Source organism: Ambystoma mexicanum, chromosome 4q, assembly GCF_040938575.1.
Source record: "Ambystoma mexicanum isolate Mex_15411 chromosome 4q, UKY_AmexF1_1, whole genome shotgun sequence".
Taxonomy (NCBI): Eukaryota; Metazoa; Chordata; class Amphibia; order Caudata; family Ambystomatidae; genus Ambystoma; species Ambystoma mexicanum.
In genome coordinates this window covers 512562537-512579185 of record NC_090928.1, presented here as the reverse complement: position 1 = coordinate 512579185, position 16649 = coordinate 512562537, and the positions used below count along the sequence as shown (strand labels likewise).

Sequence of the window (16649 nt, the reverse complement as noted above, 5' to 3'; positions counted from 1 at the left end):
TCTTGGAGCCTGTGATTGCACTTCACACCGATACAAAAATCAGAGTCCGTTTAAATAGGCAAGGCATGTTGTCGGACCAGTTTACATCTGAATGCGGTGTGAAACAAGGATGCCCGCTTGCCCCGGCTCTTTTTATTGCCTTTTTGGGAGATTTTCAATACACCCAACCAGATCATTTCCACCAAAAGTTGGCAACAATTTAATATCAAGACTCATGATGGGCCAAACACAAATAGGCCTCCATTGCCAATTAACCAACTTGGCCAAATATATCTGAAAACGATCTGGAGATTAAAACTGCAAAATCCAAAATTTTGATCATGTGTGGGGGTGGGGGGAGGGAAAATTGACCTAAAGCGAGAGGAAATGGCAGCTGGTTCCTGAACAACGTGAAGATGGAGACAGTGACTGACATTAAATATCTGGGAATAACGATCGATGCAACAAGGTGGGAAAAGTCAACTCACTTGACCCTCTGGGGCAAAATCGAAACATTGGCGACCCACACAAGGCTAGTGGACCTCAAATACAGGAAATTATCCCTATTACCGGCAATCCAATTCTATAAACAAAAGGTGGTGCCATCTGTAACCTATGGAATGGACGCGGCACTAAATATCCAGGAAACTATTTGGCCGAAACTGGAGGGTTACCTTTGGAAAGCCGTATTGGGACTACCCAAATCGACATCAATATCGGCTATCGGACATGAACTAGGTCGATTATCGTTGGCAGCATCGGTCGAACAAAGTCAAATGAGACTCCTTCGGAAAATCATCATGCCCGAAACGCTGCCGATTTTACAAAAGGATTCAGGTGGAACTCCACCAAGGTCGCCGTAAAGCTCTGAAGAGGTGGCAACAGAAGTTCGCAAAGAAGCTTAGACCTGGCCTGCACTCGTGACGATCTACTGCAAAATCCTGAAAAGATGACCACTAAAATAGCCCAAGAACACTGGATCCAAACGTGTGAAATAGCAACGGCCGATAAACTATTACGCCATCTGCCACCAACGACCAATAAGTTGAGACTCCCACTGAATTATTGCATAAAATGTCCTAACAAACTGCTAAAAAAATGTATGAAAATGAGACGAAACCTAATGCCAACTCAGAAATTCGAGCTATCCGCTCTCATTTTCGAAAACTTGCAGACTATGTGCAGATGCTGAATCGGTGGAAACTGAGGCCTTTACTCCTGATCTGTGTTTAAAACAGCTCATCTGAGGGAAGCTTTTCTGGTACCCTTGATGTACGATGCCACACTTAGTGAGGAGTACACTTGGTGGTGCCGTCTGGTTGCCGGTGAAAAAACAAAATGGTCATTGGCGGCAGTTAAGATCATAGAACCTGCACTGAAAATGGCAACAGACTGTAAACCCACCCAGTATTAATAGATTTATTTTGGTAACTAGTGTAAAAGGTTGTAACATTTTTTCTTCCTTTTCTCCTTCTTTCTCCTTTTTTTTGTGAAAATGGCTACTTGTAAAAATCAATTTTGTTTTGATTATGAACAAGTAAATATATTTGTGTTGCTGTATGTATATAACATGGATGCCTTCAGAAGTTCAACTTGACAGGTTTAACAGGAGCATGAATTGGAATGCTGTCATAACAGTATTTGACTGCACTCGCTAAGCCTTGATTGGCTGAGAGGGCTCTCTCCATGCGCTAATGTCTTAACTTATTCTTGCACGTTTAGTTTTGATGCTGTTCAAGTTGATTGAAGTCTTTGGTTTACTTTCTCAGGCTAAAGAATGCAACGGCATACAAATCCCCATAGATACCAGCAAACCCAATCCAAATGAGGTGGAGTTTGACAACTTGTATTTGGACATGAACGGCATTATTCACCCTTGCACGCATCCTGAAAACAAGTAATTATTTTCATTTTATCTTTAGTTGTAGCATTAGCCAGTGCGCTCTATTCAATAATAACGTTCTCCTTTTAACATTTTAGACCAGCTCCCAAAAATGAAGATGAAATGATGGTAGCAATATTTGAGTATATTGATAGATTGTTCAACATTTGCAGACCAAGGAGACTTCTGTACATGGCAATTGATGGTGTGGTAAGTATCCAATCTCAATTTGTCTGTTATTTCTGCTTCATGTAGCAATGCACTGATTTGCGTTCTAGGTCAAATGGCCTTTTCATTTTTTTCCCCCCAAATGGAGGAAAAATTCTATTCAGAAAGACTGCTCTGGGACCACTACGTTATTGCCTTTTTAGTCCAATTTTGTGGCAATTGAGCTACATGAGAAGCTACTATAGGCCGGAGTTAACCCTGAATGTTTTTAGATATGGCTGACAAATTGGAGCACGAAGGCTGTTGAAGTGCTGTTGGATTCATTTTTTTTTTTCTCTTTTGTAATCCCAGGCATTTAACTTTTCTTTGGATTTTGGTTTCTTGTATGTGAGGTCTTATATTTTTAGCAAAGGGCAACATTTGCACCCTCCACTAGCATTGGCTAGTGATTTCTTGGCAAGTAAGAAATGGTGTGCTGTATTTATAAAATTGAGGTGGCAAACAACTTTTTTTATGGCTGTCTAGTAGCTTGCAGCTCAATTTTGCACCCGGCTTAGAACATTGCTGTGACATAGCCAGTTTGAAGTTCAACTGCCCCACAGATTTGTCTGGCTGTATGTATTAGCATTCATGATATGCTGGGTAGGTTTTACTCCTCTGTGCTCCAATCCTTTAGTTTTGGTTTCTAGACCTGTCACCATCTGCTAAGGGCACTTGTAACCATTACCTCTGCCCCTAGTTTTCTTATTTGCAATCTTGGTCTTGATCTGAAATACCTCAAAATTCTCCAGGGGTTCCCCAGCCTCTAGCTTTGCACTGATTCTAGATGTAGTGATCTCTGGTCACACCAGAAAGTGCTAACATTTTCCGTAATGGGATTGCTGTCTCATAATCAGTAGTTGACACAAACCCCTTCAACCTTCCTCCTAACACAAACCTAAAGCAGCTTGAAATGTGCTAACTACCTTGGTTTCTCTGAAGAGAAGTCTGTCCTCATCCATGATATGGCATTTATAACGCGCCTATACACAAGTGTTTCAAGGCGCAGTGAGGGGATACAAATGGAGGACAGACAACAATCCTACTAGGCCAAGTGTCATTCAGATCGCGCAAGTGCATGGGAGGGGGAAAGGAAAAATGCGCGGGGGAAGGGAGTGGGGAAAGTGCAGTACATGGGGGAGGTTGTGGGGGGGGGGTGGAATAATTAAACGGCCAGCTAGTGCCAAGTAAGTGCAGACAAAGTGCTGGTAGGGGGACTGTAGGGATACAGAACGGTCCCCAGGTGCAGGGGTTGCCAGGTAGGCGGTGCAAGTGGGAAATTGACGGGGCCAGAGATCAGAAAGGGTGGCCAGGTAACCCGAGCAGTGTCAGTCAGGAGATCAGTAGGGGAGAGAAAGCGGAGGCAAAGAGGAAGGCTTGGAGGTGCTTCCGGAGATGGTTCTCCTCGAGTTTCAGGGAGGCAGGAAGGCTGTTCCAGAGGGAGGCCCCAGCCGAAGAGCGTAATCTGCCACCAACTCGTTGCTTGGAGAAGCGACTGACACTGAGGGTGTTGGAGGCGGATGAGCGAAGAGCTCGAGAAGGAAGATGTTTAGGAAGAGAGTTGAAGGTATTGCGGCCCTAGCCTCCAGAAGGCCTTGTGTACAATGCAGAGGGTTTTGAACTTAATCCTCGCAGCCACTTGGAGCCAGTGCAGAGATCAGTCCTGGAGAGCTACAATCCCTGGGCTTGAGGCCAAGGACAAGTCTTGCAGTGCAGTCCTGGATAAGTTGCAGAGAGTAGAGGCAGGCAGATTTAGATAGGCTGTTACAATAGTCCAGCCTAGAGAGGACCAGGGCTCTGAGGACAGTGAGCTTCTGGGGGAAGGAGAGGAAAGGAAGAATACTTCTAAGGAGGTGCAGCTGGTAGTGTGACTTCTTAGAGACGTCAGAGGGGAGAAGGAGGGAGAGAGCACAGTCCCCGATGTCTTTAGCCTTGCAGGTGGGAGTAGGAAGAGGGCCAAGAGGCCGGTCAGAGCTGCAGGGAAGGAGGGAGTGGGTGTGCCGGTGAGTAGAATCTCAGTCTTACTGGCATTAAGGCAGAGGTTGTTGGCGGGACACCCCTCCTGGATGGCACAGTCCGAGATGAGGGAAGGAGAGGAGGCCGAGGGTAGCCTGAAAATGAGCTGGGTATCATCTGCATAGCACTGAAAGTTGGGACAGAGCAGCGATGCAGTGGGCAAGGAGTGCCAAGTATTGGTTGAAAAGCCAGGGAGATAGGTTAGATCCCTGGGGGACACCATAGATGGAGAAAAAGATGTCTGAGAGGAAGGTCCCCAGTTGGACCTGGACGGGTCGATTGGAGAGGAAAGAAGTCAGCCACGCTAGAGCCTGACCAGTGATGCCCAGGTTATCACGGTTGCGCAGGATGGCATGGTTGACAGTGTCAAAGGCAGAAGAGAGGTCAAGCAAGATGGGAACGCATGGGGTATTGGAGTCATGGTTGGTGAGCAGGTCTTCACGTATGTTCAGGAGAGCAGTTTCCATGCTTCTGGCAGCTCTGAAGCCAGACTGATGGTCTTGAAGACAACCAACAGATTCAGTGTGGAGAGTCCATCTTGCACTGCCTGGCATCTTTGGAATGTGACAATCCTTTGGTGTCACCCACCCCAAGGATAAGGTTGGTCATCTAGGCTACATCCCATATGAGAACATGGCACACCCCCACATGCTCTACCACCCCCACTGTTTGTCGACCCATGCACTGTTGTAAGGCTGAGTACTAAGGTTCTGGAAGTACAGGGACGAAGAATAGGAATCCAAGTACTGGGACAAGTTGGCACCACGGAGCAATACAGATAAAACATGTGAAAAAAAGGACTTGTTGCAGTATCTTTAGGCCCTTTGTATAAAGTGCAACAATGGACTAAACATTGCCTCGAGCAACTTCAGAGGAAGGCAGGTGTGCCGTGCACCCATCGCTGGAGATTCAATCCTGTGATGCTGGCCCGGGGGGAGAGAGAGAGAACTCCATGGTTGCTGGCAGCCTGCCAGGCCCAATGATGGGGAGGTCTGCAGGAGAAGACTGGTGCAGAGCAGTGTCGAGGTAAGGAAAGTGGAAGGCAGGAGGGAATTGCGCCACAGGCAAAGCAAGATGCCAAAGAAACCAGGCAGAACGCCCACCATCCCAGGAAGCCCCAGTGACCTGCTGAGACCCTCAAAGGTAATGGCTGGCACTGGAGAACCTGAGGGGACACGGGCAGTTTACCAAGAAGCTTGTCAAAGAGAAGCCAAGGTCTTGTACACTCAACACTCGCAGTAGGTGTTGTAGGTATGAAACTTAACTAGGCCCAGTGGAAGGGAGTCAACACCCCCTGTTGTAAGGAACTACAATGACTAAACCTATCAACGCACTATCCTCTTCATCCTCTTACACGGCCAAACTAATAGCCCTAAGTCGTCAATTCTTGACCCCAACCAACTGCATCACATTGGCTAGAGCGCTGATATTATTCAAACTAGACTATTGTAATATACTTTTGCTAAGGACCACTGCTAATAATCTCAACAAACCAGGTGGAGGATTGCTGTTGGCTGCTTGCAAGTTATTGTACACTTTTTGGTGAAGTGATTTGTCACCCACAAGTTGTAGCATGCAGCCCCCCCCCCCCCCCCCCCCCCCCCCCCGAACCAAGTCTCCCTGACGGCACCATCCCCACTATATTTTAGAGCTCCTGCCATGTAAATCTTCAGCAACCAACCGGACGTTGATTGGGTGCAGACCTAATCTGGATGAACACCAAGGAACGCAATGGGTTCAACCACCAACCTGCGACCATAACCACAAGTGAAGTCCGCCAAGACCTATAGAGGAGGGGAGATGGGCCGACGAACCGCAGCTATGAACATTGGTAAATTCTGCACACAGGAACCAAAGACTTGCACCAGAGGGTCCACCAAACTGACCTACTAACCCATGTCCCCATCATGCTCTACCAGCATAACCAACGCCACTAGACTATGGGCTAGCCACATTACACAAACGCACCAAGAATAAGTTTAATTTTCACAATCTCGCTAAGATTCTGAAAGCACATCTAAAGGGTACCCCGACACAGTGCAGAAATGCATCCACATACTGACACTAGTCATACACCAACCACGCGCAACTGGGCCCCTTATACTAACCAGGGCGCACAACCCACCATTCCACCACACACTAGCGCAAATCCGAGGCACTGAATCTTAACCTTGCGGTTGCAACACACAGAGCCTGCTGAACCAATGCTCGGGCACCAGTTCCTCCTGGTTCTGACCCTATCCCCACTAACTCAATCTTGATCAGAAATGACAAATGTACAGATGGCACACAAAGTAGGACAAGGGGTCAGCCAGTTTGTGGATGTGAGACCTATGTCGGCCACAAAATAACAAATATATTTGTGCGGTGGCTTCCAACGTTTTAGTGGAATTGAATACCATGGGGAAACCTGAATGTTTTGCTAATAATTTGACTGGTAGTATGGATCTGGCTTCAATTTTGCAGAAATGTGTAGGCTACTGGCCCCCCCCCCCCAAATTTGAGAAAATAAAATGGGGACCAAGACGAGAGTGCAAACGTTTCCTCCTAGGAAGGTATTGTGCTCATTTCTATAGTGCAATTTCCCCTTTGTTTGGCCTCAATGCGCTTTGTGGTTGGAACGCCGTCTGGGACTAGTCCAGGTATGGGAACAGTTCTAAGTGGGCTGGATAGGCTCCAGTAAGCAGCCCAGAGCGCCGATGCGTAGGTGGGTAGTTGCTGTCAGTGGTTAAGACAGGGTGCTAGTGCAGGAGACTTGATGTGTGCCCAGCTAGACTATTGTTGTAGGTTGTCATGATATGCTAATGGCAGGTGTTGAGGCACGTCGGGGGTTTCTGCGAAGGCTTTGCCCAGCTAGGCTAAATTTGACATGGCCGTTGCTGCAATTTAGGACACATGGTTAAGGAGCCGTGCCTGCAGGATTTGTACAGAGGTAGTGTACATACCTTAAAGGCGACGATTATCTTGGATGTATTGTCATGTTCTTTCTGGCCCGTAGGTTTCCCACGCCAATAGGCTGGTCGTTCGTATTTTCTGGTGGGGTTAGCATACTACCATTGGGGAATTACCTTGCTAGTGGCATTTTAGACTTACAATATAGACTTCAAGGAACACAGCAGGCAAAATGCACCTATATAAAAGGGAGCAGAGCAGTGGCGATGCACCTAGATTCAAGAGGTTCTGCAGTGTAGAATGCCACCTCAATTTTAAATCGCACAGTAATGAAATGAGCCTAAGTTCAGAATAACACTGCTGTGACAATGCATTTACATGCAAGAGACAGCAGGGTTGAAATACCACCTAGAAATCCAGCTGGAAGAATTTACCTAGGATTTAAGAGCACAGAAGGGATTGTGCACCTAAAGGGAGGGACCCATAGATTTGAGTGAGCAGTAAATGGTGACTAAATTTGAAGTGATTGGAAAACCAATTCTCCAGCATGGATTCACATGCTCATGTATATCTCCAGTCAGGCTGGGAATCCTTGGTAAAGAAAAAATCAGTTTCACTTCTGAACATTCTCCTAACAACCAATCACTGGGCTCTGGGTCATACTGCCCCAGCCAATGACTACCCTCTACTGAAGCCGCGTGTCATGGCAGAGAAGGACTCTGCGCATCCAAGGTTTGCCCTGGCTGCAACCTAGAACGTCTTCTCGGAAGATGGACACTCCTTTGCCTCTACTGCCTGCATTCGGACCAGTCTCGACGACTGTGTGGCTTGTCAGAGATGGTGCCGCGTAGGCGGGCCACCGACGCAAGCTCGAGTGACTGCAGGCCGAGGCCCCTGCTCTGGGTGAGTCGTGGCAGCACGCCTCCCCGGCCCAGAAGAAAGCTGAGCAGTATTTGAAGACCTTTGAGGGTGCCCCCTCCCGCGGAGGCCCAACATAAGGATAAGCACTGCAAGTTCACTGCCTCTGGGAGCACTGTTGCGACGGGCTCCTCAGCGGCCAGGACGAGTTCAGCATCCCCAGCACCTTCAACCATGAGACAATGCTAAAGTTCTTCAAAGAGGAAGTCTGACCATCTGGGTAAGCTTTTGGAGAAGATCCAGCCCGACGGAGATGGCCAAGGGGGAGCGTGGCTCCTACTCTCTCCCCCCCCCCCCCCCCCCCCTAAAGCGAAGGCCATGGACTCTGCCAGGACCGCAAAGGCTCTGGTGTATCAGACCCACATTTCCATCGAAGTAGTAGCGGCGTCCCTCGCAAAGGCCACCGTGGCGGTTTCGTAGGGCACGGCACCGAAGGTGAGTATCCCTGCCTGCCAGGAGGGGGAGTCCTTCCAGCCCATCAAGAAGATTGCAGAGAAGGTGATGGCCATCATTTCGCCAAAACCGTCTTCCTTGGTCACAGAAGTGAGGGGGGGGGGTGTGTTAGTCCACCAGGGCAGGGACATTTCCTCAGAGGAAGAGCTCACCAGCCTCCTGAGGTGAGATGCGTCAAGCAGGCCCCACAAGAGTGATCCTGACACGGGTGACAAATGAGGTGACGCCTAGGAGCACCAGGGCAGTGCTGACGGAGCGGACCAGCCTAAGCCGCAAACTCCCTGTTCCCCTTCACCTCAGCAGCTTCCTGGGATATCTCGGAGGACATTCAGACAGCTCTGCACACCCTGTGCTCGGAAATCTGGACAAGTGGCCCCGCCCACAGTGCCTTCGGAGCCTCCTATGAGTTCACGCCCCGCCTCCCTCTACCCCACTGAGGGATGACGCGTAACCAGACACGGCGAGAACTGGCACGGATGGCGGCCTGGGGAATATCCTGTCCCTGCCGGCCAGATCGCCACCCGACGAGATTCTCATTCCACGCCATGACCTCAAGGGCCTCAGCTGTTCCAGCTCGCCCTGCAAGAGAAGAGGGTTTCCTTTACCTGCACCGGGAGGCGAAGAGGAAGACCATACTCTCAATCCCATTGTTGGATGATCTTTGGAAAGAGGGGTTTGTCCCTCATAAAGAACCCTTCAGCTCCGGCAGACATGGATTGCTACGAGAAGAAATACAGAGAAATACAATCGGCCTGCTTGTGGGAATGAAGTCCAGGAGGGGGCCATCTTGAACCAAATTCCCTGTCGTAACGCGCCCAAGTGCTTACAGTCCCAGCCATCTCCAGATTGTGGTTTTGGCAGCAGCCAAGAAGTCGTCGGGCTAATCCTCGTTGGCGGGCCCCCCCGACAGAGGGGGAAGAAGTTGGATGCCATAGGGCGAAGAGTGATCTCGTCTGCAGCAACTACCATCAAGGCCGCTAACGCCCTCACCATCGTGGCGTGTTACGACGGCGAACTTTGGTTCAAGATGGCCCCCTTCCTGGACTTCATTGCCAACAAGCGGGTTGAGGGGTTGGAGATTCTACAGGAAGGTGAGGTGGCTTCGGACCACGCCATTAGGGGCCACGGACAGGCATTTGTCTTGGGTGAGGCTGGCTGAGGGCCACACATTTCCGCCAGGATGTTCAGTCGAAGGTGTTTGACATGCCCTTTGACAATTTGTTTGGAAAGACTGGATGAGGCTCTCCTGGCCATTAAAGCGGACAGACGGCTCGTGCCCTGGGCATGCTTCAGCAGCGACGGCTGTCCTTTTCGGACTTCTGGCGGGAAATCCCAAAGTTCCTCTTCAGAGGAGTCTCGTCCTACCGTCGGCCCCTCACACCCCCCCCCCCCCCCCCCCCCACCCCCATAGGCCCAGGAGACCTACAGGGGCCGTGCCAAGTCTGGAGGTGGCTGTTGTTGTCGCCAAGGCGGCACTGCAACATTGAAACGAAACTGGCCTTGGAGTCGAGCACCCACCCTTGCACCCCAGTGGGAGGCCGGCTGGCAAACTTCATCAGTGTGTGAAGAATATCTCCACCGACCGTTTGGTGCTGGACGCTCTCGCCCACGAGTTCCAACGATACCACCAGCGGCCCGTCAGGAAAACCACATCCCTCAGCTGCTGCTGGAGGTACGTGCCATGTTAAAAGGGCGATCAAGCTCGTCTCGAAGAGGCTCCAGGGCTCCGAGTGTAGTCTTCTTCTTTCCTCTTCAGAAAGACGGCCATTGGAGGCCCATTTTGGACAGCTGCTGTCTGAAGTACATCAGTGCCAAAAGTACCGGATGGTGATCCTTCAGCATGTGCTAGGACAGCTGGAAGATGGGGATTGTCTCTTTTCTGGATTTGAAAGATACCTATTTTCACATCCCCCATACACAAGGGACACCGCATATTTACGCTTCGTGGTCAAAGGCCTTCCCTTTGGGTTGCAATTAGCGCCACGGGTGTTCACAAAGTGTCTGGCCTCGGTGGCGGTGCAGCTGCATCTACGGGGATTCACGTGTACCCGTACCTAGACGACTGTCTCATCCGGGCAAACTCTAAGGACATTGCCATCGTCCACATGAAGAAGACAGTCCAACTCCTGACAGACCTGGGGTTCTCGATAAACTTAAGTCCTGCTTGACTAAATCACAGGACGTCCTGTTTCTGGGAGCCCAACACTGTCGTGTCTGGCTTCTCCATCGGACGAGAGGATTGCGGCCATCTTGGGCAAGGTACAACGGCTGTTGGTCCTGAAGTTCGCACGGGTAAGGTCCATCACGTCCCTACTCGGATGTTGTCATGCATAGACTGCATTCGGTCGTGTAGGCTAAGGATGCGTCCACTGCGGGAGTTCGTCGATGCTCACTGGATTCAAGTGGCGGAGAGCTTTGAGGACAAGATCACACGAGTTCCTGGGCGATTCGGTGGTAGTGCATGCACATCTGTCCGCAGGCGTGGATTGCCAGACCCCACACTAGGAGATGGTCGCAACAGGCACCTCCCTGGAAGGATGGGGAGCGCAGGACCAAGTGGATAACCTGTTCCGCAGATGGGGCAATCCCCAGATGGATCTGTTTGCTACGAACACCAAGTGCTGGAAGTTCGCCATCCGGGAGGCAGGGGGGTGCATTCTTTCCCCTGGGACACCTTGTTTCTGTATGCATTCCCTCCGTTGCCGTTGCTTCTTCGACTAGTCGATAAACTCAGGATGATCCTCGTTGCACCAGCGTCGTTGAGAACGATATGGTACCCGGACCTTCTGGGCATCTCAGCGTACCCTCCAGTCAAGCTTTTGGCGGACACTGATCTTGTCAGGGAAGGAGGCGTGATGCTGCACCACGACCTAGGATCACTGAACCTGAAGGCCTGGCTTCTGCAGCACTAGAGTTTGGGGGGGGGGGGGGGGCTACGATCTCCCAGCAGATTGTAAGGAGGTGCTCGCCAAGGCCAGAGCTTAATCTAGTCTCATGCTACAGACACAAGTGGAAGCGGTTCTCCGTTTGGTGCCACACTCAGATCGACCCTCTACGAGCCACTGCTCTGCAGGTGCTCCCGTATTTGTCGTTGGCCAAGGCAGGACTGGCCCATGCTCCCATCAAAGTTCATCTGGCGGCTTATTTCTCGCTACACCAGATCTTCTGGTCGATCATCCTTATGGTCTCATTGTTTGGTCAAGGAGTTCGTCAAATGACTATTTCGCTTGTTCGCGCTGTTGAAGGTGCCGACGAGGGAACTCAATGTGGTGCTTACTAGGCTCATGGGTCCCCCCGTTCGAGCATATGAATTCGGCGCCACTGTATTGTCGTGGAAAAAACAGCTTTTCTTGTGGCCATCACCAGTGGGAGAGATCAGGCCCTCTCCACCTTACTTGACATTCCACGAGACACAGGTGGTGCTACGGACTCGCCCTTCGTGGCTGAATGCAGTTCTGCGGATTTGGCGCCTTTTCAAGGAGCACAGAAGACAGAAAATCACGGTTTAATTCTCATTACAAAGGTCCAGCCAGCAGTCTGGTGAGGGGATTTCTTGGACTCTATTCGCGTCTCTGGAGACACCAGGATGGCCACGAAGTTTATGCAATTCAGAAGACCATGCACCACACAATGGCTTGAGGTCCCGGGGTATTTGGGGGGGTGGGGGAATATTGCAGCCCTGCAAGGTCGCTGCAACGCGTGGGATGTCTCAAAATGCAGGTCTTGAGACTAGTGGGTCACACAAGGCACTGGGTCTGTGTTGTAGTTTTGGGAGTCCCCAGGTCGATTGGAAGGAAGGGCTACAGCAGGCTCTGGTCGCTGGAAATCATTTCAGCTGCTTTTCCTTCGTCCTTAGTTTTCGGTTCCAGTGGTCGGCTTGTCTTCAGCTTCCAGGTTCGCCGTATTTAACACTAACTACAGCACAACTTCTGCATTCTCTCAGGGGCGGTATAGTTGGCCAATACACCCAGCCCTGCACTGGGATTTGTACCGATTCAGGCAAGGAGGAAGCCCAAAGGCTGTGGACTGCCTGTCTTCACAGTACAGACTGGAGCCTGGGTGGGGGAGTCCAGGGGACTCCCGCCGAAGATAAAAAAAATTGCAAAGGAATTTCCTGCCCTGGATGTCGGGGGAAGGAACCAAGACAAACCCTAAAATGGCAAAAAGACTGGAGATTTTGGTAAAATGAGCACCCTTGGGTGCCTTTACTGCAGCTGTGAACACAGCCTATGGTAATGGTGCACCAAAATAAGTTATCACTGTCACCAGCCATTGAAGGTAAGCTTGTCCCTGTAACAATTGTTACAGCTCTAGTGCGTGAGGGGCTACATTGCATCTCCCCAGCACTCTACATAAGGTGGGGTGTGCTGGTTACCCATGGGAACTGTAGTTCTCAAGGTTATCCAGAGAAAGTTAAAAGGGGAACCCAGCAACAGGCACTTATGATGAAGAGGATACTCTATGGAGAATAAAAATGAGTGAAAGGTTTTGTGGGTGTGGAAAAAGGTTCCCACACTGAGGTATTAATGAAAATAACTTACTAGTAAAGCAAAAGGTTCTGGGGTTGACCCAGGTTGGTAAGTTTCTATGAAATTCTTACCCAACACATTGTTTGGCAGCATTGCACCAAACAAGTGTGGTTATGGCGACAAGCACCATTTTACAAACGGCACTGCTAACTATTGTCACCGTCACCTTGTGCAAGTGCATTTCTTAGGAGTGTGTAAACTGAGGAACTCTGCCTGCAGGTCTATTGGGTTTTAATAATTTCCGGGTGATATGTGAGGAGAGGTAAATGGACCAGGGGAAAGGGAGGGAGGGAGAAGTGGGTGAGGGAGAAGGGATTGGTGTAGAGTGGTGGGGACAGGGTAGCCTCAGTTTTAGTAATGCTGAGGCCAGTGCAGTGGGCCAGGGAAGGCAGTTGCAAAATGGAGGCAGTAGGATTGGCGAGTTCCTTGCAGATTTTGATGTACAGCAGTGTTGGTGGCCCCAGAGATGTGGGCTTGGATATAGCCCCCCTTCGAGCAGATGGCAAGTCTGGCCTGCCGCCTGCTCTAAAAGCAATAGTCTGTCGGAGGATGTGCTCGAAGCCAGCCACTTCTGCTCAGCAGCACTGCACTAATGGGACCACATAATAATTAAAGCCATCCTAGTTTGATATGCAAGTGTCAACCATGTGAGTCCAGGTTAGTGCTGTCAAGGTGATTTGGATTAATGGCTAGCGTGGCTGTTTCCACTGTACCAAGTGAGTAAATAGCCAGAATGCTGCCTTCCGCTGCTTGTTGGGTAAGATTTTCATATTTAAGATCAATCATCCGGTGTCGAACATTTTGCATGGGTTTGGTAAGTTTCCCTATGGGAAAGACTCAATTTAGATTTTGTCCCTTGTGTAGGGCTAAATATCCTTGGAAAGACTAGCACACTCGGTGCAACTTTTGCCTTCCACTCGACCACAAAGCGGGTTGAGCGGCCTGTAGACTCCTGCGCCCTAAGACATGCTGCTTGAAGTGGTGGGGGCGGGACTAGCAATGACCAGGCCTCTGTCCGAAGCCATTGACCTAATGGCAGACTGCTCTCCGTCTGACGCCCGTCCCCACCAGGCCTGACGCGAGTTGCGCTATGGGGGAAAACACCAGGTTTTTCGGCACTGTTGCAGCATACCAAGCGCCAACGGAACTGTCAAACTTCGACGGGGTCACATGATCAGCAGCCTGTGGTTGGGCAATCCAAAGTAATGGGCGTTAACACTAAAACGCGCAGCTGTTGAAGCGCACCAGGAGGACACCATACCTGCCTAAATCCAGTTTTTTCAGAGAATCAGGAATTTTAGCCATTTCTCTGGGAAAGATCCTGCAATCTCAGGAATTTTGGTGGGGGCGGGGGACAGCTTTCACTGATTGCTTTGTTTTTGTAGGCTTGCAGGATTTCGCCGCCATGGACTCCCTGCTTGAGTGGCTTTATCTCTGCAGCAATGACTAACGCTTCCAGCACATTGGCAAAAAGAATGCAGGTGAAGCAAAATGACACCTTTATTTTGCTTCACCTTTCATTCTTTGCTGACTTTCAATGTGAACGTGCGTTTCTCTTGCTTTCGTTCTTTTTGCCCAGTTTAGGGTGGACTCGGCCCCATTGAACCACAGCCATCAGGTTTGCAGGCTGGACAACTCGCCACTGCACTAAATAACCTGCTGAAAAACAAAATGAAATGTCCAATTTCGGTACTACAAAATTCAGGGAAAACCTGTGTGTTGGTTCTTGGAGTTTAAATGTGCACATTTTAGCATGTTGATTTTATGGAAGGCGAATGCCTTTTGTCCTATGCAATTTGGGTGGTTGTGAAATATTCATATTTCAATTTGAACTGCAAATTTCTGACGTCACGTCACCAGTTTACCTTTTTGACATGTGGGCGGAGCCATGTGAAAATGGGCTGAGTTTGTGACTGTGGGCGTGGCATAAATCTCTGGAATTTTGATTTTCAAATGTAGGCAGGTATGCAGGACACGCAGATGCCACTTAAGGACCTGGTGGCGCTGGAATCCACGCCTCCGGTTCAGCCAGTAGATCGACCAGATTCCCTGAATATCATTGAGCATCTCAAGGATTGCCTCGGCAGTTGGACTGAAGGAACGGTCGAAGGAGGCGGCGAACCATAAAGAACCTAGAGACATGCCGAAAGACAAGCCACAGCGCCCTGAACCTTGCCAGGACTACGCTGAGAGTCCTGTGCCTTTGTCTAGTACATTAGGGGAAGAAAATTGACCCTTTCCTCCCCTGGACCCCTCTGGTTCATCTTCATGGACCAGGGAGAAATTTGAGGGATGTATGGACAGATTCTCTTATTCTGAGAAGCTTGCTCCCAAGAGACCTCCCTTTTACGCCTGTATCAAAGTTCCAGAGAACCATGGAAGATCCACATGAGTATACCTGTGTCCTCACAGATGTTATGGACACATGATCGGGATGAGAACCACCTTTCTGGAAAACTACAATGTGGATGAGCAGGCAGGTTTTATAGACAATTGGAGGACGGTCGTCTGGTGGTTGCTCAACCTTGGATAGCCCCTTCTCCCACCCAGGACCCTGATATCCTGTGTATAGATTCTCCCCCCCCCCCCCCCCCCTCACGCCCCCTCCCAACTCCGGCCCGCCAGGCCTTCCCAGTGGACAATCAAATGTTGTTCAACGCCATCTTGGAAAAAGGCTGCTGACCATTTTCAGATCGCCACTCCAGAAGCTGATTTTGTGGAGGATATACTCAAACCTCTGGCCAGTCCATCCCTTTATTAAAACTCTATTAGGAGGTTGGCACATTCCTTGTGACACCAGCCCAAACCAGGGTGGTGAACCCTAGAATTGAAGTTGTTTCGGGCTTCTATGTCCCTGCCAACATCAAGGGTCATGCCACTCCAGATTCTTTGGTGGTTACCACTAATAGGAAACGGGCTGGTGTTCCACGAGACTATATGCACTGGTAAAGAGTTAAACTGCTGCTGCGATTTCCTCACAAATGGCACGCTAAAGGCCAGCTATGCAGACTCAGTGGAACCTTCTGCAAGAAGGCCTTCAGGAAGTGCCGGAACCTACACGAACCAAGTTGCTCGCCCTCGTTTCGGAAGCCAGGCAAGTCAACCAGAATGTGCTCAAGAACACTGGACGATGCAGACCAGCGGGAAGAACCCTGGCGCAAGGTCAAGCGCCATGCATGGCTGAGGCACGCCAGTTTCAAACCTGAGACCCAAGCAGCCCTGATTAACAAACCTGTTGAAGAAATCAAGGCAGTGGATGATGCGATGGAAACGGTTGGATCCTAGGAAAGCTTTGAGTTTCTATCTCTCACGGATGTCCCTGGTCAGAGTGGACGATCAGCTCTTTGTTGGTTATGCTGGAAGACGCTTTGGTCAGGCTGTTTCCAAGCAGGCCTTGTCCCGATAGATCATCTTGACAATCTGAGTGTTCCTGTTTGGCAGGAAAAGACCCTCCAGTAGGCTTACGGGCTCACTCTTCTAGGGGTGTGGCTGCCTCCACTGCTCTACAGAGGGGTGCTCCTATTCGCAATATTTGCGAAGCAGCCACATGGGCCTCTGTCCATACTTTTGTGAGACACTATTCCTTGGACTCCATCCAGGGGCAGGATTTGGCCTTTGGTAAGGCAGTCCTCTACCATCCATTTGATTGGGCATTCTAAATTGGTTAGTTCTTTTCCCACCTCCATAAGTTGGTACTGCTTTGGGAGTCTGTCATAGATTTGGAATACGTCGGAAAACACCATCCCCTCTAACAAGTTAGTTACCTTATCTGG

At 49.9% G+C, this 16649-nt stretch overlaps 1 protein-coding gene across 1 annotated transcript in view; it reads left to right on the top strand.

The window, feature by feature from the left end:
- The window catches only part of XRN2 (5'-3' exoribonuclease 2), a 376513-nt gene that overhangs the window by 17708 nt on the left and 342156 nt on the right, over positions 1–16649 (top strand). The window contains exons 2-3 of the mRNA XM_069608066.1: positions 1749–1876; positions 1960–2071. Of these exons, the coding sequence (XP_069464167.1) occupies positions 1749–1876; positions 1960–2071 (240 nt within the window). The remainder of the gene's footprint in view (positions 1–1748; positions 1877–1959; positions 2072–16649) is intronic.